Below are 27605 nucleotides of genomic sequence, written 5' to 3'. Positions count from 1 at the left end.
GGTCTGACCCTCGACCTCTTGGATTTGGTTCGCGATTTTCTATAATGTTGTTACGACTCTGAAAAGGACTCACTATTTTTAAAAAAATTTTAAATTACGTGTAAAAACAAGTTGATTTTTTAAAATTATAATTAGGATATGTTGCAAAAATTTGAAAAAATCGTGGACCAAATCCAAGGGGTTGAGGGTGAGACTCTGATCGAGGTGGCGTGGAATGCACCAAATAGAAGCAGTGGAATACTTTTTTTCATACACACTATTCTTAATTTTCAATTATTGTCAATCACGCGTCGTTACTACCGTGACTCGGAAGAGATTATAGTTTATATTTTTCGTTTGTGCATAAAATGGCTTCCAATTGCTAGACAAATTTTTGTAAATAAATGTTACTTTTCTTTTCCGAACAGAGTTTGACAATTACCGCAGATTTCATTACCAAGCATTTACCGTACATAAGACAGATTACGAGATAAACGATTCGACGATCATGTGGGTGAAAAATGATTTTAAACGTAGAGCGGTAAGACAGTTGAGGGATACTAAAATTTCACGTAACACAACAATAAATAAAAAATTTCAAGAATATACTAATTATACATATAATTGCTATTAAACGTAACGGAAAAAAAAAACTTTAATAAGTGTCACCCGGCGTTAGATGCTCTCATAGAAGGAGAAAATGAGGTGAAGGAGGAACAGAATTTGAGAAATTAAATAAAAACAAAAGAGGTAGAAGATAAACATGGGGGAAAAAAAGAGTAAATCTATTACTTAGACGGAAGATAATTATTGCTTGGAACAAGCACCATTTGCATGTAGGTGAAATATTAATTTTCCTTTCACTGCAACTTAATTGATTCAACAAAAATTTCATCTTGACATCAAAATATTTTTTTTCACCAACACTAGCAAACAAAAGAACGGCTCGTTTTAGAACAGGACACAAGCTACTTTCGGTTAATTTCCGTAATCAAATAAGTACTCTTGAGGGGACGCAGTAAATATCAAATTAAATCAACGTTGTTAAAATACCACAGTAAATAAAATTCACTGTCCGAAGAAAAATAAGGAAAACTTCGTTCTAGAGATGGATCTCAAAATTATTCTCTGGAGCGTGAAATAAATTATCACATTGAATTCAAACATTAGAATTAATATCGTTGACGGCACCCTTTTTTCATATTCCAATTTTCAATTTTCACAAAATTTCAAGTCATAGTTGGTGAATTTTAAATTTGTTTTCCCAAAGAAAAGTGGCTGAAGTTTTTTTCTTTATACAAAGCTATTGGAATCAAAGGCTCAAGAGTACTTACGTGCAAAAACACTATGATTCAACCGCCTGAGATGCTCAACACCTGAAAAACCAACTCGAAGCGTCTACTTTCATGGCTCATGATCATTTTGAAATATTTCAAATAATGACTGGGATCCTAATGCAAAAAAAGAGGTTATCGTCTATCTTAGATCGATCAATCTCTGCTACTGGCAGTGAAACAAGGTCCAGAGTAAGCCGTACCTGTGTCTTTTTCGATACATCTACACAAGTGGAGGTGATTTTCAGGGGCTAAATTCGTGAAAAGGAAGAGATATTTATCGAATATTTGGCGTGAAGTAACGTTCCACAATTTTAGGTTCGCATTATCGAGGAAAATATTGTTTTTGCCGATATTCGTGAGACAAAATCAAGCCTCGATGCAATATCAAATGGTCGCTGTTAGAGGCATTCGTACTTTTATTTTGGTTTTGCACTGGTTACCGACGCTAATTGTTACATCAAATGGTATTTTACAGCAGACAAAATGTCCGCTAGGGCTGCTAAAATATAATTTAACCTTGAAATAAATTATAATAACTGCGAATTGAGTTGGCTGAAATTACTAGTATTGTGTATATGTATTGCAAAAATAAACGGTTATGGTTGGGTCTCAAGGGGCTATGGAACACGAGTAGATGGCTGAAAAAGTGGGTGTATTTTGGGAATTCATATCTCGACATCCAATTATTTAATTCGATTCGGGTTTGTTATATTCGCAAGTATGTCGATCGAGCTTTATTTAAGTATTTTTTTTTTTCTTTTCAAGTAGCATCAATTAAAAGAAAGCATTATTATTGATAATAATGTCAACTCTTTCATGCAGTGACATGTTTTTTGGTAACCAGGATGTATTCTTATATAGTTCATTCTCTTTGCCACGATTCCGCTTATTCGTAATTGATCATATTGTTTAAATTAATTGAGTCTTAAAACAAAGTAATACATTTTTTACGAAGATTAGAATTTCAAGTTCATGTAGTCGCCATTTTGTTGCGAAGAAAAAAAACTGTGCACCGTGCCTGAGTGATTTTCGATGAATTTGAAGTGAATCCATTTAACCGTTTTTGAGGTATAGTGAACTCAGAGAAACATATCGCCAAGCAAGATCGTTGGCGTTGCTGTCGATAACACTGCTTTTATTAATTATTTATAGCATAAAAAATACTCGTGAGTCGAGATATAAATTCCCAAAATTCACTTACCTTTTCAATCGTCTCTTCGTGACACATACCGCTTTAAAGAAAGAGAAAATGTAAAGGAATGAGAAGCAACTAAGGTAACGCACATCGCAGACAGCGCAAAACACATTACGACGCTGCCGCAGATGAGCAACGGATTCATTGATCACGGTACGAAGAGTTGTAAATAAATTAGGTGTCCCCAGAAAGGAACAGCCTTCGAATTGTCATTAGTCGGCGAGGTTTTTACTTAGTAGTAAGTCGTTGTGGGGCCCCGACAAGTGCCTGATGAGCTCCTGCAAGCTCTCGAAGCTCGAATTGCAGAAGCAGCAGGAAAACGTGTTGTCGGGGGCGGCGATGACGCCTCTGTGAACGGAGCAGAGGTGCTTGAGGAGGTGGGCCTTCTGCTTGAACATCGCGACGCACAAGCGGCAGGCGAACGGTTTTTCCCCCGTGTGAACCCGCAGGTGCGTTTTCAGATTCCACGACATGCCGAACTGCTTCCCGCAGTAAGAACAGCGATACTCGCGGACGGGGGTCGATTTTGGGGGGTCGTCCGGCGGCGGGGGCGGCGGGGCCCGACTCGGGGGCAGCGTCCACGCCCCCCACTGCGTTTCCAGGCCCCCTGCTGGTACCGGATCCGCGCTTGGCGGCCTGTGCGACGCTCCTGGCGGCGTCACCGGTCTGTCCTGTTCAAAGAAAGAAGGGTTATTAGACGGGGAAAATGGTTGCGAGTCAACTTCGAATAGTTTTCATGCAGCATGTGTCGAGGGATTGACGACTTTTTAAACATGGTGTACACACTTTGAGATGGATTTGGAGTGATTCAAGGCCGACAGTATCGTCTGCTGTTCAGGTTGAACAGATGCGTTGACCGAAGAATTTGCACATACCTAGTTACCCCTGGGCAATTTATGGCGACAAGTGGGCCAGGCTCCGTGAGAAGTCGTGTTAGCGACCCGATATCTTTCTTTATCGGCTGGAAATTTCAACTGGTTTCACCGCGTTGCGTTTTCCCCAGGATTTCACTTTTGCTATTCGATGAAAACTGGAGAGATCGCACTCAGTGCAGCCGGTTGAAAACGCTATGACAGTCTTCGGTCAACACAGATGGCAGCAAAAACGACACCGGTGGCCTTGGAATGGTCAGAATCGACCGCGGGAGGTGTACTCCACTCGTGGGATCATTTGAAATCTCTGATATTGCAGTTTGTTCGGAGTTCCGAAAAAACTGCAGATCTTTCAGCATACACGCGTGTTTGGAAAGACTCTCTCATCGGAAGGCGTTCCAATTTGCAGATAATAAAGTGATTTTGTATGCAATAAGAACACCATTGCACGTATCGTATACCAGAATGCAGGTCAAGGAAAAGTAGCTATCAGCATGAAGGATCTGTAAGTAGATTCTTGTGCAGAGGGATAAGGGAGATAATGACTTACTAGGTAAGGCGGGGCTGATATACTGTGGGGATGAGGCGCCTGCAGCCTCCGGGGCGTCTCGAATCCAGGATTGAAGGGAACAAAGGCCGGGTTCTGGGCAGGGGCGTTGTGAAACCCTGGCCTTCTCTTTCTGTGAGGAGTTACCACGTACGCTTCCGCCGGGGGAAGTGGCAGCTCTTCGGGTTTCCGTTTGCCCGGCTCCAGGCCGAGCGCCAAACGAGCCTGAAGCTGCCTTCTACGCTCCTCGGTTTCCTCCAACGACTCCCGTCTTTCCAGCAGGGGCTTTTCTGGCCTGGAAATGTAAGAAACATCTCAGGAATACGAAAGATTCAACGTTCTCGAATATTTCCAATAAAGTGTTATTAGCTGATATTATTCACCACAACAACACGACGTTGTAGTATAGAAATTGAAGTATTTTTCTTAGATATGCAGGTCAATAAAAAAAGTCAATTTGTTGACGTTTCTTAGGTATAGTATAGAGACTATTCCAAGAACATAAACCTGCACTAGGGTGTCCGATATTTAGAGTTTTAACGAAATTTCTCGAGCACACCGCCCAAATCAATTTCAAATAATTCAAACACAACTATCTAATTTTTTCAGTTTATCTCAACTCTAACCTGTGCCGACAACGGGGTGAATTTCCCCGTTTGAAATACATGTGATTCGGACACGTTCCAAGTATATATTTTATTATAAAAGTAATAATGTTCAAAAAAATCTGCAACCGCGAGGTTTTAGTGGTGATTAATGGTACTATCTGAGAAAAATTCACATCGCCATAACGTGCAATCTTGACAAACTGCACTTCTAAGTGTAAGAATATTAGATTTTGAGGGTGTGCAATTCGTCGAGATTACAAGGTACGATGATTAGCACTAACGACCACTAAATCCTTGCAGTTACAGATTTCTTTGAACATTCTTACTTATATAATAAAATATATACTGATCCGAGAACGTGTCCAAAACACGTGTATTTTAATCGGAGAAATTCACCCTGTTGTAGGCACGAGTTAGAATTAAGATAGAAATTTGAAAAAATTAGGCAGGTGTTTTTGAATTATTTGATACTGATTTTGCGGTATGGTTGAAAAAATGCCTCTCCTCAACCACAGACTGTTGATAAGCGAACTTCGAGTGGTTTGTCGCGGTCTGGATCAAACGCGAGTCGCAATTTCGTAATTTATTAACTTGTTTCACAGTCTTCTGCTGAAACAACGTGACTATTTCAAGTCCAAGTTTAGTGCCGCCTACTTATACTTCACCGTTTAGCCAGGAGGTGAAAATTAATACGATCATCAACCTCTTCAAGGCTTCTCGTTTTGCGGCGTTTATCGGACGGTGATTAACGCCCGCTAACGATTCCCCGTGCTTAGATACCGTAACGCATTCACGACCCGAATGCATGAATCTGCATGTCCAATTTAATGGCCCGAAGCACGTTGCAATTAGGAGAATAACGTGTGTGAGTGTGTGGGTGTGTGTGTGTTGATGCTACCGGTTATCGCCGATACGTTAAAATACCGCATCACACCTTCACGAGTAATTTGTGTAAACCAAGTTTGACAGCGTTATGAGAAACGAAACAGATTTGGAAATTCTCCTCAACCAAGGACAAAAATAAACATATGGAGTTAAAGTTCGTCAAAGGATGTTGTAGTCACTCTTTGCGAATCGTGTTAAATGTCACTTGTTTAGGCTGTTATCAGAGCCTGTGCATCGTTTACCCGTAAAAGTCGCAGCTAGCGCAATTTTACGTTCAATGCCGAATCCAACAATCCATGGAAATTTTCATTTTACGCAAGAAGAATTACCGCAGTTATTGTAGAAATGCATTTTCTGGCATTACTATCGTATGAAACGAACAAGTTCGCCGACATTCACGTTTGGCACCGTAAATGGAATGTCGCAATCTGGGGCATTTTCACGCAGATGATGCATATGTTCTGACAATATTCAGTAAGGTCAGACTTTAGCAGCCTCGTAACGTAATGACCCATTTTTTCGGAAAATCTCTACAAGGATTCTCTCAATATCAGCAAACAGTAATAAAAACAGATATACCCAGACTTCCGAAACTGAACCACTGAGTCACGTTTTTAAAATTTTGAAGCAATTCTTTTTATCTCAACGTTTCGTTACGTTATCGCTCTCGGCAAAAAAAGCTTTTCGCTCATTGCAAACCTGTAATCACTCTTCAACACTTCATTTTTCACAATATAAAAATTAGGGACGCAATCTAGAACTCCACGGGCTTTCGGAAATCGCTTATAATATTTCTTTATTTCATCCACACGAAGAGGAAAAAATCCTTTCAATTTGTTCTAATCGACAATCCGTTAAAAGACCGACAGAAATTACAAACAATAATTTGTTGAGCGCACCTATATCGTGAAAACGAAATGCGCCGATCCTGCTGCTCTTCAACAAGAACAGATCATACAAGCGTACCTCTAATTGTAAGCCGACTTACCTGTGAACGACATCGTGTGAACCTTCGCTGGTCGTAGAAGCGCCGGAATTTAAACACAGGTTAACAGGATCGGAGCTGTCCCTCCTCCGGGGAGGTTCGACACTCCCTTCTCTGGTGTCGCTTAGATGGTGGTGGGTCTCCCCTTCGACGCCCTCGACGTCGACTTCCGTTTCATCTTCGCATCCCTCGGTTTTTATGAGAACCGAACAGCAGTCGGCCGGGTTATTAGACTGCCTACTGTCGAACATTCGCAAACGCCAAGTTGATCAAAAGGGAGAGACATGATATGTTGAATAAAAATGACCTCTACATAATATTGTGCTTCTGGAATTATGACACTTTTGATGGGCGTACAATTAGGTACGAAATAAAACGTATAGCATTTATTTGAACGGAAGATTTGTCGGGCATAGTGAATGTTCGGATTTTTTTAAAAATTTCCCGTTTATCGAAATTCGTCAAATTGACAGAAATTTTGGGAGCGCAATTAGACAACTATTAAAAAGAAACGAACCAACAGTCCAGAACAGAAAATGGGGAAATTGAAAGCCGTTTGATTAAAATTATTTTTAAAAATTGCGAAGATGTTGGTTGAATTTATCGTTGGTTCTTCCCCTTCGTCGAGAAGTAGAAGAGCGGAATAGGCAGAGAGCTACCTTACCGACTAAAAAACAAAGCAACTCGACAACAGCCGGTAACTAACCTGCCGTCGTACTGTGACTCGTAACTCGAGCTCTCCTGACTTTCCGAGGGCTGGGGCGTAGGTATTCTGTCCTGGTCAGACTTGCTCGAAGTCTGCGGATGGTTCGACTCGGAGAGCTCCGATTTTATCTGGAGCAGCTCGAACAGTTCCCGCAGTGGTATCAGCTCGGAAGACTGAGTGGCGGTACGGAAAGAAGATAATTTTTAACGTACGAATAAACGAATAAACAAAAAAGTTCGAGTTGCGTTAAACTGCTGCCCTCTATGCAGCAAAAGGGATTTATTGACACCGAATATGGCGAAAGAATTGTTTCTTAAGGTTTGACGGAACGGCGTTTGAAAATTGACCAGAACAATAAGTTGTCTTACTCCTAATGAAACTACGTTTATTTTAGTAGTTAAAGAGAAAAAACTTTTCCTTATACGGTAAATTCAACAATGTTTTTTTGCCGTTGCTGATATGGAATATGAAATATTGCAAACGCAAGCTTGATCGAGCACTCAAGGTACCGTTAATACTGTTCTGTAACAATAAATCCCTGAGGAATAAATTAAATCCTGTTACCTATATTTTGAGATCACAAGGACGTGGTTTGATTAGGGTAGATGCGTGATTGACCAGAATTGGTTCGTTTGTGGCCATATCCGTAACACTTAAATGTAGGCTTTGTCACAGATAATACAAAAAGTTTTCGGACGGCTTTGATCACTGTTAAAATTTGACTTTTGAGCAGCTGAATGCTGAAGAGTTCCGATCATTATTCAGGATATAGGAAATTTTGTTGTGATTAATTCAATAATCGAATATATCTGTGGAGTACCAGAAGCAATGGAAATGAAACACAAACGGTGCCTCTTATATTCTATGATTAAATATTTCACTGATCTGCCGGTTTATTAGGAGAGGCAATCAAATTGTAAGTCAAAGTAACTCGTATGACCGACGTATTCTTTGAATTAAGAAGGAATCAATCGAGGTTAGTGAAATAATTAAAAGTCGTAGCATATCGCTTGAAATCAAGCGATAGCGTCAAAGGAAACGCGTGACGAGGGTTGAAAATTATGGAAATCATTGTAATTCTTACGATAAACGTTAAATGGTTTGGATTCGTTAGCCCTCCATTGATATCTATCTTTCTAGGTAATTTCCTCTGATTCTATCCAATCCTAGAACGTTCAGAAATGAGATTTAAAACCGGGGTTATAAGCCTTGAGAACGATCGAGGAATTGATCACTTGGTATACCGAAATCAATGAAACTGAGATAACAACCTAGACATGACTTTAAACGAATACCAATGATTTGGTCACCAAGCGGATGGCCCCTCGAGTTAATATTGAACGTTTTTTCGAAAGTTCATTCGAACTCCACATGGATTGCACAACAGTTGCAAGGAATTCGACTCGCAGCTCACCGGTATCAAGGCTTCTCCGTTGTACAGAAACTCCAGGAGGTAATGAAGCTGGGGTTTCCTGACCCCGGAGAGGTGGACGACGTGGTCCAGGGCTGGGTCCCGGAGGAGGTCCGCCAGGAGCGGACTGGCCGCGGCGAGGACGACGCGGTGGGCTCGAATCACCGAGCCGTCGTCGCAGGCCAGGGCGACGTCCACGTGCTGGTCCCCGCTGTACCAGGCGCCGACCTCCGCGGCCAAGGTTGCGGGGTGTTTCCCGTAGTGGAGGGTCAGCAGACCGTCCGTATACATCGTCTGTAGAGGTAAAAGGAAACGAAGCCGATTGTTAGAAGGCAAATAACTCCTTCGATAACGCGAAGACGGTCGTTAACCCAGCGGACTCGGTTTAACGATGGAACCGAATTATTTTCTAAAATCCACATCCGGCGAGTATTTATTACACTAATGGTAAATGTTGGTATAATCAATGTCTGGTGTATGTTGTGTTGTTCGTATTCGTCTTCGTTTCTCAGACGATTTTTATTAATGGGGTGCATTTTGAGAATTTATACCTTTGGAGCCAATTATTCAACCCGATTGGGTTGTTTTTTTTTTTTTTTTGATTTGTAAGTATGCAGATCAAACTTTGATTGTACATTTTTTTTTATTCATTATTGTAAAAATAACGTCGAACGTTTTGCGCTGTCCACGATATCTCGACTTCGCGAAGGTACAAAAATAATTGTCGGTTCTAGCAAATACTGAGAGGAAACGGTGAAACTTGGCGGAATGAATGGCCGACTGTATTGCGCAAAATAATTGAACTTTATTGGTCGGCGAAATTGTACCGCGGTAATATTCCCGTCTGCTAGGCAGGGGAGCCAACTTATTCAAAACAGGTTATGAGATGTCAAACTCTACAGCGTCAAGTGGCGAATTGAAATTATGTCATTACGACGATTCGCGACAGTCATGAATCAATCAATAATAAAAGCTTGCCGATCCTTCCGAAATCACCATATCAACTGTTTGAGATCTGCCGAACTTGAAAAAAATTATTAGCACCTGCTTAGCTTCCATAAATTGTTAAGCCTGCGTAAAATTACGACAAAGCTCGAGCATGCGTGGTAGAATAAATTTCACCGTTTCCTCTTAGTATATCCGTATTTAATAATAGTTGACGACAGGAATGTTTCGTTAATTAAAATAAATGCCATTCCTCTTAAGGAGAAAAATTGTTAATATGTTAACGTTTTTATCAGATCAGATAAAATTTCGTCAAATGAAAAACACATTCCATTTCCAACGTTTTTACCTATTTAAGAAAATTAGGTGTACCATATGTATACAGTTTGTCGCCTCGGTTAAATATTAGCACAATTGTTGGTACTGAATTTTCCACTACTAGAAAACGATTCGCAGTGGCTATGTTTTCTGGTTACAGTTAGAGAATTTATTTTCAACTTCTATACCGAAAGCTATTTTCAGTTTAGAAGGTGAAAATTAAACGCTTGCAAGAATCCAACATAGGCGTAACCATAAATTTTCTTCGCTCGGTGTTTATAGGGAACAATTAGTGCCGTGTCACGTAACCGGGACATAATTGTCCAACTCGGTCTACAGCTGCAATGCATCGTATGTGAGGCGTGTGTTGCATTGTCGGGTAAAATTTATACACTGCACGAGACTGAATAATATTGCGAAGGAAAAAAAAATTGTAATTGCACGGCCGAGGAGCGGGAATGAATCGCCATTACGAAGTTCAGGGTCAGCTGCCGATCGGACGTTATGCGATTATTCCATTTGCGTTTTCCTTATTCTATTTGGGCCTTGGCGACGATGACGACGCCGCGACTCGGGGCCTCAAGCCGAGTCGCCGCGGCGCTGTGCGAGTCCCTCGTATCGGTAGAGAATGCCTTTTACTTTACAGGTGGGTTCTATTTGCGCTGTAACCGGTTCGGCTGCTTGTGTAATCCGCGTTTTTTATCATCTGTGATTTATACCGGTATTGAATTCTTTCCCTCTTATTACGCCTCTACGTATGTCATACGTTGTGGCTAGCTGGTGTGAGACTTTACATTACAGGGCCCAGCGCGGTTTCGTTTTCAGTTATTCAACATAATTCGGCATCCATCATCGATATACGAATAAATAATATATACCTTTCGAAGTCCTAACCGGTTGTCGGAAGTCATTCGAGTCACGCAACTCACGCGTAGGTATACGTACATTACTACTCCGTAACGAAAAGTTTCGTTTCGTGTCATAAATATCAAATTTTCACCCAAGTTATGCCATTGTTCCGAAACCCATCGCTCCTGCACTCGCGTCTTAGACTCTAACGCCGATGTGACGATGGCCGTGATGCCGCTTCCGCATCACGTTGTTGTGTACAGTATTTGCAGACAATCATCACGGACTTTGATGTGCCGTGTATGCAAGAGAACAGCCTTGCGGAGAGATTAACGTACAATTCCTCTCCTCTTACGGCAAAGTATGCGATACGATCTTCCTACGATTCTTTCGATGATAGCTTTCATTGTTCCTCGATGAGCGATGCATGTAGCTTCGAGGGAACACCGCGGTTCAACCTTGACGAGCGAGGGAAATTATGGGTAAAGATTCGCTCACAAGTCGAAGATTACTTTTTAAAAAGTTAGACATATCGGACCAACGGAGACAACGATTATTTATTGCTATTTATTGAAGACAGACAATTGACGGCAGCTTGATAAAAATAACCAATCAAAGCACCATTTTTCAACGAAATCGGTCAGCCTAAGCTGTCAAGTTCAACATTGCTCCAGTTATACACATTTATTTTCGACATTTCCTTTGGACAAACTTATTCTTACAGAGGTTATACGGTTTTAATGGAATTGGATTGAACTCTTGTTAGAAAAGGTTTCAAGAAACATGCTTCTCTTCTAATGACTTACAGAGCCTAACAACCTAAAATTATTGACGAATGATGAACTTGGAATCTTTCGTCGACCTATTGATTACTATAAAAACTTAATTTAAATTCGTTTACGGATAACTATATATCTATAATCAATCGCTGGTCGTAATTAAAAGAAAACGAGCTTATAACGCGTGAGCTAGATTCAAGAGTCTGATTTCTTTCACCATTCCAGATAATGTAGGATTTTAAAAACTAATCACAATCCAACCGAGTCCTTGATTCACTCGTTTCTGAATATCAAATAATTTTCTTTTCCTGAAGAAAAATATATTCCAAGCATTACGGGTGTTCGAAAAAAGTAACGTTGTCCTTCGATTAGGATGACTGAGTAAAATTTCCAAGTACGAAGCGTAGTTTTCAAATCTCTGAAAGAAAAGTTGTGGAAAATTTAGAAACTGAACAAACTTTCTCAAAAGGTGATTGAAAAAATATTCAGAACTTGTAGGTTCGAAGTTGTATCAGCGATCGATGTAGATATTTGTCATACTTTTGCAGACAGCCATTGTCCGTGAAAATACCGATTATAAATTACACGTGTTTTAAATACTTTTGTTCAAGGTTGCTTCAAAAACTGAGTTGAATTCGGAGTATCGGGGATGAGTAATTGCTTATTGGAGTATAAAAAAAAGAAAAATGGAATATTTACCGAAGCACGTCAAACTGTGCCTCAAAGACCGCACATGGTCGAACATACGTGACATAGTAAGTGTATTATTTGATCTAGCTACGTACCTAAACGCGTTCGAAGCTCGTCGAGACGATGATATACTTCTGCCACGGATGATAATGAATTAATGCGTTTATACCGCATGTATACGAGCTTGTGAAATTTCAGTGTTTCTTTCAGGTAAAGTCGAGGAACGTCTTTTATCGTATATTAAACTACGCGGCTCTTGCAATAACTTTGTTTACATTTGTCTGTTACTCAACCCCGGTGTACGTAACCACACGTTGACTCGTGATCGGGTTAATCTCTTCAATATCGCACACCATTTAACGCCCGAGCACCGAGCAGCGTTATTATACACGGTGAAATAATATTATTTTAAACCAAGGTGCAGGTGCGTTATTAGCCAGAAACCAAGGCATTTGTCACCGTGTACGATGATATGCTGGTGAGTCGCGCGATATCGCGATTCCATTGATAAGTGAATTATTTCAAACGATACGCGGTCGAACTGATCAACTATCGCGACTTTATTATAAGCCTTACTCTAACGTAATCAATGAATCACTATCTCAATATCTTCGCTGGTGTACAACTTGGTACAGACTCTCTTTTACGGAGGCGATCGGTATCCGATGACTTTGAGAAATGAGGAAAATAAGATTTCTTACACCGATGAAAATATCAAGGCTATCGGTGCTCGAAAACTTCTTTCCAGCTTACCGATCGGTACCGATTGCAGATAGTCGGACGTAAATGAACAGATAATAACTTTTAACTTGAACTAATCAGTTAAAGTAGTATGTTGGATTGATAGTTGTCGGTGGGGCCTGAATTCGCAGTCTCTTAACTTGTTAGATAAGGAGCTTTCATCGTTTGAACGAAAGAAATTTTCTTCATCGTATTAACTATTCTATTGACTAAACGCAAGCTATGCACCAAAATTGACATCTCTTTAGTGATAAGATTTCCAGTGAAAATTCCGTCGTGCGAGAGGTCGAAGTGTTTTTTTTTTTTTTTTTTTTTTTAAGTACTTGAGAAGCTAGGACGGTGTAAATCAGACCAAAGTTATGTGTTTAATGTGTTTATAAAGCCAACATTGATTTTTGGGAAGCTTGAACTTTCCTTCGTCATCGGTGATCTATTTCTTCAAAAAAATATGCTTTCTTGGACAATTCACGATTACAAAATGAATGGAACCGTATTTTGCCCATTTCAATTGTTTCAATGAACCAAGCAGAAATTTTTCACACCGTTCTGGCATATGAAATGTGACTTTTCTTATGTTACATCGAGGCGAGTGACATGAATATGGTTTTTTCAGATTTTCATGATATTTTACGGTATTTCTTGGAAATAAATCCCAATGATTAAATGTCTTTCGTGTAAATTTCCGAAACTATCTATGATATATACGAATGTATTATCAACACGTGCGCCTACGTATGCCGCACCGACTCAACGAAAGTCTTGCGAAATAATTTGACTGTTTATTATTCCGGTCATCAAGCCTTCTCGGCAACGTCACGCTACGATTCAATCAACGGCGCATATACGTGTATAGATACACATGTGCATATATGTAGGTGTACGTGTGCATCCATGTACATTTTAGTCAGCCAACTATATGCGATAGAAATTTCAATGAAACATAATCAGATTACATTCTAGCGCAATCAATGAAACTGGCCAACGCGATTACTGCAAGAATTAGCTATCATATACCGTTCGGAACTTTCAACCATAGCTTTTTACATTGTACACACTCGAATCAGCTGAAATTCCGACAGCTCAGGTTATACGTCCTAATTTAGTTGTTCTTTTTCCCGCCGTGCAGGAGTCGAGTTTATTCACCTACGCATATGACACCTCGTTAAACCGTCATCGAGACAGTAAATTTCATGAAAGTATAATTCCGACTTGTTTTTATAGTTGTACCAGCTGTGCTGTTGCTTGCGTTCCGTAATAGAAAACCAGAGCGAAGAGAATTAGAAAAAATTATATCGCGAGTAAAGATGGAGTAGATATGGAAAAAATAAATAAATTCGAGTTCAAGTTTTATATTCGTTAAGCATTGGTTGAGAATTTGGTCTCATCGGAAACGTATTTAAAAAGGAGTAATGTATAGATTGGCTATCGCTTATTCTAACTCGATTTAGAACATCTTTTTTTTTTCTTTTTTATCACCTTTGAAACAGGTGTGCGTGTAGAGCAGTTTCAAGATTACGTCCGTTGAAGATAGAAATAAATTTATACGGGCGAAATTCTGACCAAGCATTACACACTTCCGATCCGAACTTATCTGTAGATATTGTTCGAAAAAAAACACACCTCGAAACCTTGAAGTCCAGATTGCCATCTAGTCTGGTGAAATTGATCTGATGATCGTTAAGTTAATATCGTATTCCAGTATCGAGTTAATAAGAACCGATAACGATCGGTAAAAGTAGACGTCTATTATGGATACATATATATACATATACATATAATGTATACATATAATTTCTACCTCGTAAAATGAATTGATAATCGTGTTTGTAATTCTATTCAAGTACAAAGTTCACTTTCGATTTTAAATTTCCGAGTATATATATATTTATATATAAGTAATCAAATTGAAATTTAAAATCGAAAGTGAACTTTGTACTTGGATAGAATCACAAACACGATTATCAATTCATTTTACGAGGTAGAAATTATACACATACTTATACGAGGTGGATAAAATATTTCTTTGATACGGGAACATTCATATAGAGACCAGGTCGTGGGGCGTTGTTCTAAGGACCGTTCCAAGTATACGCTTACAGAAATATCATGTAGAAAAGAGAAAAGAATCGAGCAATAGAGAACCGGGTGTAATAGGGTCCGTGATTTCCGCTCCATATACATATTATTTTTTTTTTCGTTCCGTTCTGTTTTTTTTCTTCCTCTTCTTCGTTTCCTACATATTTTTTTTTTTATTTTTATTTATTTTGTTTTCCTCTCTCCCGGTCCCAATTAGGGTTTCGCCAACGTGAATAGACCCTGTTTTATATGGCCGCCTTGAACGCCGCTCTGATCTCGCTCGCAGGGCTTCTTCACACCGAAATCCCAATTTACACGTTTTCACTTTTTTTTTTCTTTTTTTCTTCTCTTCTACCGCGATATTTTCCCCGAGTAATTTGCGCTTCCGGAACAGTTTCTTCAAAATTTTTAGCCCCAACTTCGTCGAGGTGTCGGACACTCCGCGTTCGAAAGCATTCCTTCATTACCGAAACCCGAAATGGGTTCGATTTTCGGTCGTGACATGCACAAGTCGCGTGAGCTGTTCTCACCGTCGGCTTTGTGATCGCGGTGTTCGCTGGCCGGAAGAAGGAGCAAACAATTGATCTCAGCATCCGCATCTCACGGCTTCCGGTACGGTGAACGCCGATCGTACGGGCCAGCAGCTGCCGATTAAATCTGCTCCCTTCTGTTCGTGGCTGCGTTTCAATCATTTTTCCAACCAACAATTACAACTCGCACGTGTCCCTGTGCATAGACGCAATGAGAAAGAATTCAGGGAGGAAATTTCTATGAGAGTCACGAATAATAGATATGAGATCTAGGCGCTGATAAGAAATACTCGTGAGTAAGACCTCGTATCTTTTTTCTACTCCTTTGGCACGTTGGCGTTGTTGCCATTTCTACATTTCTTTATCATTGTCAGAACATGGAGTCGAGTTTATGGAAATAGAGTTTACGCGTTACCCACGCGTGCTGCTCCATCACTTTCCAGTATTTAGCGGTTTCCATCGTTCTGACTACTTAAAGGCGGCTGGTTCAATTTTAATGTTCTTCCAAGTCCATCTCTGACTAAGAATATCGCGATTTCATTCTACCGATCTTAAGCTTCATTTTGTAGATGAAATCTTGTGCGTCCATTCTTCAGATTTTTTGTTGCGAAAAACCCCTCCGTATCAACTAGGAAAATTCTGTGTTTCAACTTTAAAGCACGTTTCGTTAGTCTCTTTTGACCGTTTGTTAACATTCTCAGGCATGAACGTTACAGGTGTGCTACAGCGTACACGGAAACTAATTTGCGTCAGAAATACCAGAGAAACGAATAGATCAATCCGAAAGAAATTCGTCTACGAAGTAACGTACTCGACGTTCAGATCATCTATCTTCGGTCAGAAAGTAGAAACTCTCTTCTACTCCAAAGCTTTGACAATTCTGACGGTTGTAAGCAGATCTCTGTCAAACTTCGTCAGCATAAGCATTTGCCATCCAGTTAAATCTACTGATTATCGTTTAGAAGTTTAAACAAGACTCAGAAAAGTGAAATGAAGTTTAACGACTGGTTGAAAGATCGCGACACTATCATTTGCAATGATTCAACTAAAAATTGCGAGTGAATGTTGATGCTCGGAAAAAAGTAATTTCATTGGGATATTGCAAGGCCTTGAAATGAATTTTCGATCGTGTCAACTTTCAAAGTATCATCAGCAATACGTACGGTTAATGGAAATTTATCAACATACTGACATCGCAAGCTGTTCCAAAGTTGAACCCGAATGCACTAAGCGTGTTAGGAGTGTGATAATTCATTAAGGTTTGACAAAATTTTGTCCACTCGACTCGACCGCTTTACCTTAACGAAAACAACAATTCTGACTGCCGGATCTGGCTGCTACCTTCAGCCTAATGGGACAGAATGACAAACCGCACCTCCTCGTCGAAAACTAGCGATGATTCTATTCTTGCCCATCAAGACTCATTGTATCGCGGATCAGGAATTCCGTCGTGGCTGCACATATTTTTCGCAGATGGAAATACGTCGCACCGAGTAAACGGCGTAGGTGGGAACATGTGACATGCACGTACCGACTCACCAGAGTCAGGACTATACACCGACATCGGATCGGGAGATTGGCAGATGGATGGATGGATGGATGGATGGATGGATGGATGGATGGATGGATGGATGGATGGATGGATGGATGGATGGATGGATGGATGGATGGATGGATGGATGGATGGATGGATGGATGGATGGATGGATGGATGGATGGATGGATGGATGGATGGATGGATGGATGGATGGATGGATGGATGGATGGATGGATGGATGGATGGATGGATGGATGGATGGATGGATGGATGGATACACTCGTGGACAGAAGGAAGCTTGGGTGAAGTCGTTTAAACGTGAACGCTAAATGGCACATTGCGCGGCAACACACGCGCGCAAACGACACAAACACGGGAGATGGATGGGTATCCGTACATCGTCGAGGCGAGTCCCCGGTACGGCAGTGTAATAGTGACGGCGTATACATTTCGTTCAAGGCCAAAAGTAACAGCCTTTTCAAACTGCACTTACAGAGCGAGTTATGTAGAGGTAGGCAGGGTGGGATAGGACAGTAGACGAAGTGCGCGGCGTGCGATACGTGCAATGAGCAGGCAGGCGGGCAGAGGCGAGTGTAGTATTCGCAGTGGCATAGACCACCCACCCCACCCCACAAGCGGGAACTGTATCGGGTTATAGGTGTAAGCCGAGGAACGGGCACTTATACAGATGTGGGCATAAGGTGGCGCACACGGCGGTCCCCAACATCCGTGAGACGCGGTACAAGAGTATATTGACAGTCGAGCAGACAAATAAATGTGCACGCAACACCGAGTAGTCGTTACATGATCCAGTCATTATGTAAGAACAATCGGCCGACTAATAAATAGACACTCCATCGTTGTGAATCTGAAGGGCACATCCATACCCGCGAATAACCGAGTGCGACGCGGCTTCGTGACACACGTAAGCGCGCACGTACGTCGGCGAACACAAGTCCCCGGAGAGCGCAAGAGAGAAGAAGCGCAATCCGCACACAGCCGTGTGTTCTACGCACAGAGAGACGCCCGCCGCCCGGCCTCGCTCAATTATTACCATGAACATAAACGTGCCGGTCTCTCCTCTACGATGTGTCCTATGCGCTCGACGCTCCCCCCCTTGACCCCCCTTCAGCCCCCGTTACCCACCGCAACCCGCTATTCGCTCCCTCTGTTCAAGTATTACAGACACTCTGTGCTGCCCGGTTGCGTAACGCCAGTGATCTCACGTTGTGGGTGGGACATGCTCTGTGATACGAACGAGTACAGGGTGTCCCAATGGTCCCTTGTTCCGCCGTCAATGCGAAACGGCGACATTCAGACGCTTCTTTCTGTATCCCGTACCCTTATTCTCTTCCCGTGGTCCCTCTGCGATCAGTCACCCGGGAACACCGCGAAACTGCGAAGCTCTTCTCATGGACCGGGCAATGTCCATGCTTTTCAAAGGTCGCTCGCATCCTCGAGCGGGAGATGGTCGATATTTCAATATTTCAAGTTCATCCCGATCATCTCGAATTTTGACGTTTCGCGATTTACAACGATGCCGAGGAAAGGTTTTGGGAGGTGAAGAAACGTGGTAGGTTTTTGATCCAATCACCTGTCGATCGATCCACTCATTTCTCTGGAATTCGGAATGCGAGATTCACCGCGTTTGTGCAGGTAGAATAAATAAATCCACGACCGAACATTCTTCTATGTTTCGAAGCAGAAATATCGTCGATGGTCAATATCCGCAGTGCGAAACGAGGCGATGGAATATTTTGCGATTACCTAAAAGCCTCGCGGGAATACCTGCAGCTTGTATCCGGCATGGATGCGCTCGTTCGTCGATCACGTGTTTATCATGGTGTGTAACGCACGGGGTGAGCGTAACCGGCTGATTTAGTGACGTACGACCGTCATTGTGACAAATAAGTCATACGTCGCCTGTGATGATTGTCAAGGTCGGTTGTTTGGGCTGCTCTTATCATCGCTGTCAATGGGAGTGGGGCCACTGCGTGTCCTAGGGGCCAGCTGTGGCCACCGTTAATAGCACGTCTTCCATTACATCCACGGTTCCGTACGACCCAACGGACGAATGTCACGGCCTTTAAGCACCCCTCACTTTACCGGCACTTAAGTGTCGAGTTATTTTCGGCTTTGCGAGAATGAAAAGAGAAGGTGCAACACTCTCGTGTTGATCTTCCGGGTCGCGTTCAGACACAACAAGCGTTTCGATTCCCCGCGCTATAAAACTGCTGCATAAAATTGTTTTATCGACAACACGGAACCGCTGGATTTACTAACAAATGCGAAACAGATTGATGTACCGTACCATTTTAAATTTATGATGCGGCAGCAAAAGTCCTCTTCGAACTTCATGCTGGATCGAATCATTCAACGAGAAATTAACGTACTTTTCGGAAAGAGCACCGTTTCAAATGCTTGTCACGTTTCTTACGGATGACAAAAAGCTAACGATTCGATAAAAAAAACATATCGGTTCTAGCTCCTGCGTGCCCCGGCATACTATTCTATGGTCACTCAGAATTCTCACTCGTCAGTCTGTCAAAATTATGAGCATACGGAGTAACTGTGAAATTTTTATCCCGAAAGTCAGAGTCCTAAACGATTTATGATTTTCGTGATGCGAGACTAGGAAAACGTTTTCTTTGATTGAGAAAAATCAGGCCCGAACCGTCTAGCGTCTTTCCAACTCATTTCTTTTCGAATTCTTAGATCAAGATAAGTACGGTTCAGCCGTTACTGATTGTGAGATATAACCGAAGGTGTATAAACGCAGTGGTATAAATTTGTATAATTCGAGCAGTCAAAGGGGGTTCATAGCATGGACGGTCTAAAATCATATCTATTTTTAGGAATTTTTTTTAAAGAAAAAGAAATGAAAAGATTTAGAGCAATTTGAGTTTGAAGGATTAATTATTCATAGCTTCGAAAAGATTTTGGAATTTTTTCATTGAGATTAATAACAAATGGCGGCATGGTGCTTATAAGTAGCGAACGACCACGTTTTCAATCAGGTGGCGCAGATTCCTCGGTCAATTTTTATCCGATCGACTTGAAATTTTGACACATTCTTTAAAGCTTGTTTATCGATTCGAGCTCGTGGCTAGATTTTTTAATTTCGGTCCCAACATCTTTTTATACAAAATTTTTTAATAATTTTTTTAATCGAAAAATCAAATTATTCGGTAATGACCGTATATATTTGAACATATATTTTTTTTAACATTCGGGCTACGAGCTCGGAACCGAAGAGGTGTTTCTGATTGAACAAAATTTTTCTATCTGTTAGAAGTTGGACAGTGATATCAGGAAATGCGTCACCACCAAAGCCCTCGAGTTCGGAGTCGTTCGCTATTCATATGCGCCATACGGCAGTATGTTTGTTGTTACCTTTAATGAAAGAATTCAAAAATGCTCTTGAAACTATAAATAGTAAAGCCCTCAAACTCAAATTACTCCAAGTGTTTTCATTTTCTTGAAAAAAAAAATCCAAAAAATAGGCATAATTTTAAACCGTCCAAGACACGTAGTTGGATGAGTTACGACGGCAGTCTTGAGGCAGTTGCGACCCTTGAGCCTTCGTTCAGGGCTTAGAGGAATTAGATTTCGAGACAGGTCTTTCTCGTATCTATCTTTCACAATTTAGTTCGCCTATCTCATTGACCGTGAGCTCTATAACGCGACGGGTGTATCAGTGCGTACACATCGCACGTATGTATATATGTTTTGGGACATGTGTACAACAGAGAGGCGTGCTGGCTTGTGTAAACGCGTTACAACTCTTTTTTACTCCAAGCGTAAATTAGACCAGTCTGTATCGGAGTGATAAACATTTTCGAGTCACACGCAGCTTTACGCGCCGGCGAAACGACCTTCGACTAAATCACTGATTTAATATTAGCCGATTTCGAGAAAATAGGTGAACGCGCGCTCGTGTGCGTAAGTTTGTCGGATATTTACGAGCGAGCGAAATTCTACGCAGAATCTAACGCCAAGACTCGCGTTAGATATACTGCGAAAACTTTTTCCCTCGGTGAGATTATACCGATATAAATACCGTCGAGACGATGTGTGCGAAGATAGAATGTGCGCGTGAATAACGAGACTGAGGTACAAAAACAATTATGAGGAACAAAGAAGGAAAGAAAGAAATAACTAAAAGAAAAAATAGTAAAAAAATAGAAGAAAAATCGTCAGAAAACTAGCAAAAAGAAAACCCGCCGTACCATTGTGTATGCACAAGACTACACAGGTATTTACAAGCAGCGTTGTGTAACAAATGCCATAATGTGGGTGGCGCGGAGCAGCGTAACCGGCAACCGGCAAGCTGCCGCTCCAGTGCTCTTTGCGAGAGAAGGCTATTACTAAATGCGCGTGAAAGCCATTATGCGCCAACTTCGGACCGAATCAAGTCGGATGAATCTATACGAAATTCACTGTTTCTTGTTTTTTTTTTTTTTTTTTCTCTCTCCTCCCCTACCGAAGAGCTTTGCTCCTCGTAGCTATGCAGCATGTGAAAGAAAGAATCTGAGGTTTGTTCAGAGACCGACGTTCCCTTTCCAAGGATGCGGCGGCGTTCGAGGTTTGACGAATCGGATTATCGCAAGAAATTCATTCCTCTTGGGGCATGGTCCGGTTTTTATTTTATTCCGTTCAGGCCCCGGGTTTCACAACAGAACTCGGGAATCGGTTCGAGTCGGACGGCCGGTTTACGTAACGGCATCCTCCCATTGGCGACTGTGAAATTACGTCGGCGGGAGCCGCATGCGTGCAGCAGTCCATCAGTAGAGAGAGCTCGAGTCGTTTCGGCCGAGACTTACACTGTGTGGGCACTCACTCGCTCTCTTGCTCGCTCTCTCGCTCTCTCGCAGCGCAACGTAACAGGAGCGCGCTAGATCGTTAGAATCGGCCGAAGGCCGGCTAAATTACACGAGTTCTTCAATGTCACGAGTCCCGCCTCCGCCTCAGTCTCTCCGTTTCAATCTCCACTTCCACTTCTCCAACACCGTCAACGACGACGACGACGACGTGGAGGAGGCGCACTCTCCGCTGGTCTCACCTCCGCTTTCATCCGCTCGTCATCGGCTTCTTCTCGCCGTTCCACGTGATCAGCGCAGCGCAATCGATCCTCTCGGACTGACCTTGACTGCGCGGCAACATCGACGTCGATCGACGATCGGCGAACGCACACTCTACGGCGAAACCACGGAAGAATTTCAATTTCACGGAGCGATCGAGGATCGAGACGCTTTCCGATCGGCCGGCCTCGCGGTGCAAGGTCGGATTTCGTGCGCTTGCTTTTCTAATGGCAGCTGGAACAGCACCGATTCTCTCTCGCGTTTCGTTCGCCTTGAAGCGGCGCTTACGATATATTTGTACACGCAACGAAACGCAGAGAATTATTAACCCGCAGCAGCGCTCTGCAGGCCCATTTCTCGATTGTGACATGTGGGGCATGGACACGCGGCTCGCGAGGCTGGCCCGCCGAAAATCGAGGTGTGGAAACCCGGTGCATAAACGTTGACGAAAATTGCTTCAGGTACCGAACACCGCGTCCCGTGCCGTTCCGTCGGTTCGAAAGTCTTTCAGGCTCCGGCTTCGCGCCGATCAGCCATGCCGAGCACGAATTGAGCGCCGCGCGCACGTTCGAACAAACGACGATAGGCCCCGATAGACGAAAGTGAAAGGGAGGGTGGAAAGGGTCCGACTAGCGCTGGGTCCCGCTGGCTTTTACAACCTCCGCATCGCTCGCGCTTTCTTGCCTGCCTATCTAGAAGCGATTCGTGGTTTCGCACGGCTCCTTGTGTATCGCTGATAAATTATATCCGAGTAATTAGAAGACTCCGGAGCCGAGCCTCCTCAAGGCCCCGGCTCCGCCGGACCGTACTTCCGGTTCCGATCGACTTCCTCTTTTCTCATCGCGAACGCTCCGCGAGGCTGGATCGTGGCGCGAGCGCCACCGCGTCAATATTTCTACTCCAAGTGCTTTGACCAATATTACCTTCGATTCGGATTTCCCGCTCCTCGGGGCGGCCTGATCAGCTGATCATCGGTCGCGTTTTGGCGCGAACGCGAGGAAATGTGTGCGCGCAATTTTGTGCGTCGACCGCGCGGCGGCAAATTTAGGCGTCAACTGCCGCTCTTTACATATGAATGAACCCGCTGCTCTTCCTCCCCCCTCTTGGAATGATTCTCTTATCAACGCGAACTCCGACTGCATGTTTTCGGTGACAGTAGCGCAAACGATTTGCACTCAGGCGCTTCGGATGTGCAAACGCAAAAGCTCGACGTTGTTACATTACACTGGAATTCCCGGAAGATGTTTGTCGTTCTTTTTCCGACTTTATACCTTGCTCGTTTTAGCTAGAAATAGACACCGTGACGCGTTGAGTACGTCGCAAAACTTGTATACGAGCCTTGGGCAAACATATAAATTCTGTGATAGTGAAAAACGTGCGAGGATCAATCACCGCGCGTCGTGTCTTATTTAAATTTTCCTTCTACCTTTCAGTAGTATCCAATATCCAATCCAAAGTGTGCGACCCGCGAGCGGGTTTTACGTTTCTCTCGACGAGTACGGATACATCTCTGAATGCCGATCGTCAAATCTTCTTCCGTGTAATCCAAATTGGCAAATACAAGAACAACACGTATACGATTAGATAATATTAGGCACGGTTAACTGACAAACATTTGAATTTCACTAGATATTTCTTTACTATTTATTCTTTGCTTTTATCTCAATTTTACGTATTCGTCAACTTTTCGATTTCTCTTTATTTCTCTTTCTTTCGATCCACGATCGGTTTAAATTGGCCACTGTCACTTCACCAGGTTCACGTTCTTCTCCACATAGTCACTGTGTATAATTTATTTACAGACCGGCAACGAAGACCACGGCCAATAGCAAGTGGCGAGAAGAAACAAAAAGAAAGAACAAAAAGAAAAAACACAAATAACAAAACAGTAACACAACTTATGTCAACACAACCGTCGAATATCGATTGACTCGATTTGTTACACTGTAAAAATTATCGGTCGAATTTAAAGAGACACGCTTTTGTACTCAAGTTTCGTCGATTACTTCACTCGTTTCTCTTTTCCGTTACAAGCGAAACGTGTAAACCATTCCTCTCGTCACTATTCGAAACTGTAAAAACTTCACCATGGATTCATCACGAATACGCGGTTTATTCCTCGCGTCGGTTGCGGAAGACGCAACTTTACATCCTCTAATTCGCTGATGCGGCTCGCTAATGCCGCATGGCTGTCGCCTCAAGGTCAATCCGCCAACCGATGGTCTCGGCGTCTTCTTATCACTCACGAGGATCAAGCGTACGCGAGTTTCTTTTTCCGTTTAGATAATCCTCGCGTGGAACAACGACGTCGCGGTATCGTTGTCGAGGAGCTTTAGCGTGAAATGGGGGATCTCCCTCAACTCCGCGTTCGAATTCCCCGCGCGAATAGAAAAGAAGATCGCGCCGTCTCGTCTCTACTTTGGTACGAAACGACGTCGTTCCCGGCTTGCCCGCCTTCCTTCCTACGCTTCTACTTTTTTCCTCTCTCTTCTTTTCCTCCTTCGCCGGCCGTGGCGCGATTGCGCGCGTGTTTGTTGCGTTGTTGTTTTGTTGTTCTCCTGTCTTGTTTCTTCCTTCCTTCTTTCTTTACTTCTTATTTTTTTATCCGCGTTACTTTTTTCTTTTTTCTTTTTTTTTCCCTCCTCTTTTTCTTCTTCCTCTTCGGGCCTCCCAGCGGCTCCAGGGTCAGCCGGCTGGCTTAGCACTTTTACTCGCCTGTGTCCCAAGGACTTGCCGCGCTTCTATCCCTTTCTCTTATCCTTTCGCGCGCGCGCGCGCTCGCTCGCGCTTGTTTTTTATCCCTCTAACCTTTTTAGCGGACTTTTAATTCCAACCGTTACCATAGCGTTACTTATGATCACCGCTGCCCGCTTCAAGGTAAAGAAAAGGTAATATTATAGAAAGGCGTTTACATCACACAGGCATATCAACGTATCGATGAACGCATGTGCATACACACATAGCACGTATCCAATATCTCCACCTGCATGCACGTATGAAATATGTCATACACATACACCTCGTTTCAAATGTCAGATAAATGTTGCCACTCTTTTCTTTCTTCCTTTCTTCTTCTCCTTTATCTTCACTTTTCGATCCTTGTTACTTTTCTTTTTACTCTTACTCTTCTTGTTATTAATATTAAAAATATCGTTCAAGGATCGTCCGCTGCACTTGCGGTGCATTCAGATGGCGAGATGCGTGTATTACGTTTCACGATTCAAACTCCTTATCGCGGTGGTGTGCGTGTGCGTTCCTTCGTACGTTCGCGTGATCGCGGGTGTGTGGGTGTTTTTTTTCACTGACCCTCCCCCCCCCCCGGCCCCCGCCCCCGCCCCCACTGCCCCCCTCGACAATGTTCGCAGGTCCTTTTTTCCGTTCTCCGCGAAACCTTCTCTCCTCGATGCTTCGTCAAAGTGCGACAGACGCGAGTTCTTGAATTCGATTCGACGCAGGTCCGAAAGATCCGCGGTTGTTTCGCGCGCCGAAAGTAACAGCGTATCTCTCTCTCTCTCTCTCCGTCTCTCTGTTTCTCTCTCTTTCTCTCTCTCTCTCTCTCTCTCTCTCTCTGTTTCTGTATCTTTCTCCGTCTATCAGCCCGTCTCCTTCTCTCTCCTCTGGTTTTGTAACGCTTTACGAAACTCCGCGCCAAAGTAAAAGTCCCGCGAGCGAGGTTGGATCGTGCAGCAGCTAGGCGGACGACTGACTATACGGTGAAACAGAACAACGCGGTGTTCGTTTATTAACGATATTTAAACCACCACGCAACCACCTTGCAGATGAATTCAGATTGCGCCCGATGATAAATTCGTAGTTTCGAAGCGAATCGAGTTGTGTCGCTTCTTTAAATTACGATGACACTTTTAACCGTCGTCACTTTTCATAATTTCTTTTGGAGGGAAATATTTTTTTCTTCACACAAAAGGCACCAACGTATCAATATTTAATACCGTAATCACTTTCCCCCGATGTGTTTTACTTTGCACGCACCAAGGAAAACACTCCGAGCAACGGGCACACACTGATCGCGAGAGACACGGGGAGACGCACACTTAAACGCGGGGTGAAAACTGCTCGCTCCGTCACAGAGAGACGCACTGAAAGTGAACACAAGAGATACACAGACACACACCGCGCTTGCCGCCGTGTGTTTTGACGACGGCGAAAAGTTGACTTTCGCAAATCCGCAATTCCGCGTAACCGCGCGCGGTTTGTGAAACGAATCCTTGCAGCGGGTAGAAATCCTGCGGGTACCAGCCTCGTCGACACGGTTCGCATCCGCTCTCCGTTTCGGATAAAACCGAACGATTGCTTCGGGGTGGGTGTGTTGGATCAGTGATTTCGCAACATGTCCGATGCGATCATCGTCAGTGTTTTCTTCCTCCTCCTCCTCCTCCTCCTCCTTCTCCTCCTCCTCTGCAGGGGGGCGATTCTTCTCGGTCGGGTTCGCTCTCGCTTTCCGAAACTAATAAAATCCTCGATTCCGCTCCTACTTGCGATGATGGTCCGCGGCGAGAAGGGGGGCGTTTCGCCGTCGTTGTCTTACGATTTCAACGCGCCCAGTCGACGCCGCCACCGCCGCTGCTGCTGCTGCTGCTGCTGTTGCCGCTGCCGCTGATGGTGCCGCTGCCGCTGCTCCGCCGAGTTTCAACTTTTACTTTCAGCTCTTACACAACACCGGACCGCCGCCGCCGCCGCCGCCGCCGCCGCCGCCGCCGCCGCCACCGCCGCCGCTGCCGTTGTCGTACCTCCGGTGTCGGTGTGCCTCTGTGTGCGTCGGTGAGTGAGCCCGTGCATTCGCACGGTTGCCCCGACTGCCGCGTGTCTCTCGTGAGCGTTTCGTTTCGGTGGCTTCAAGCCGAGCCTCCTCCTCTTTCTCCTCCTCCTCCTTCTCTTCTCGGTCTCGGCGCGTTCCTCCCTCTCTTTTCCTCTTTCTTCTCTCTTATTGCGTTACCTCCTTCCGGATACCTACGGACTTCCGGTGCACCGCGAGATTCGAAAACGTGAGGAGCTGACGCGACATTCACCCCGCAACCGCGACCGAACCGCCGATTCAGTTCCACCGAAATTCGCCCCGGCCAAACGGAGTCTCGAGTACGTGACGAAGACCGGACAGATCGGTATCCCGACTGCACGATCGCCTCGTAGTCTGAAACCGAAACCTGGCCACACCACCGCACTTTCTCAGCATTAATCCCCCGCGCCTCGCTAAGGGGCTTGAGTAGGGGGTCACGCACTGCCGCTGACCCGGGAACCGGCGAGGGCGTTAAAGAGTTCCGTCCGGAAGTTGGTCGCAGCCTGACAGAGACCAAAGTGCGATCGAAAGCAAGTGTCGTTCTCCGTCTATTCCTCTCCTTCGTTCCTCGGTGAGCGTTGAAACGAAACGAGTATCCTCGACCAGCAGCACCGCTTCACCAAAACCGCCAGGTGGTGTCGTCGAGCAGTTCTTCCACGTCCACAGACTCCCGGTCAAGTAACTGGCCCGAAAATTACGATGCAAAAGGGTCGGTGCTGCGTGCGTCCCGATACTCACG

The 27605-nt window shown here is 43.6% G+C and overlaps 1 protein-coding gene across 1 annotated transcript in view; it reads right to left on the bottom strand.

Annotated features, from left to right (window-relative positions):
- ken (ken and barbie) overlaps window positions 1–26735 on the bottom strand; it is a 31931-nt gene extending 5196 nt beyond the window's left edge. Inside the window, exons 1-6 of the mRNA XM_046623914.2 lie at window positions 23498–26735; window positions 8529–8819; window positions 7115–7287; window positions 6412–6648; window positions 3934–4225; window positions 1–3182 (exon numbers count right to left, since the gene is read on the bottom strand). The exon at window positions 1–3182 is cut by the window's left edge and continues 5196 nt beyond it. Of these exons, the coding sequence (XP_046479870.1) occupies window positions 2724–3182; window positions 3934–4225; window positions 6412–6648; window positions 7115–7287; window positions 8529–8816 (1449 nt within the window). The 5' untranslated portion in view covers window positions 8817–8819; window positions 23498–26735 and the 3' untranslated portion in view covers window positions 1–2723. The remainder of the gene's footprint in view (window positions 3183–3933; window positions 4226–6411; window positions 6649–7114; window positions 7288–8528; window positions 8820–23497) is intronic.
- Between the last annotated feature and the right edge of the window lie 870 nt (window positions 26736–27605).

The sequence above is a fragment of the Neodiprion pinetum genome, chromosome 4 (genome assembly GCF_021155775.2).
Source record: "Neodiprion pinetum isolate iyNeoPine1 chromosome 4, iyNeoPine1.2, whole genome shotgun sequence".
NCBI lineage: Eukaryota > Metazoa > Arthropoda > Insecta > Hymenoptera > Diprionidae > Neodiprion > Neodiprion pinetum.
Note: the sequence above shows the minus strand (reverse complement) of the source record. Positions and strands in the feature narration are given on the sequence as shown.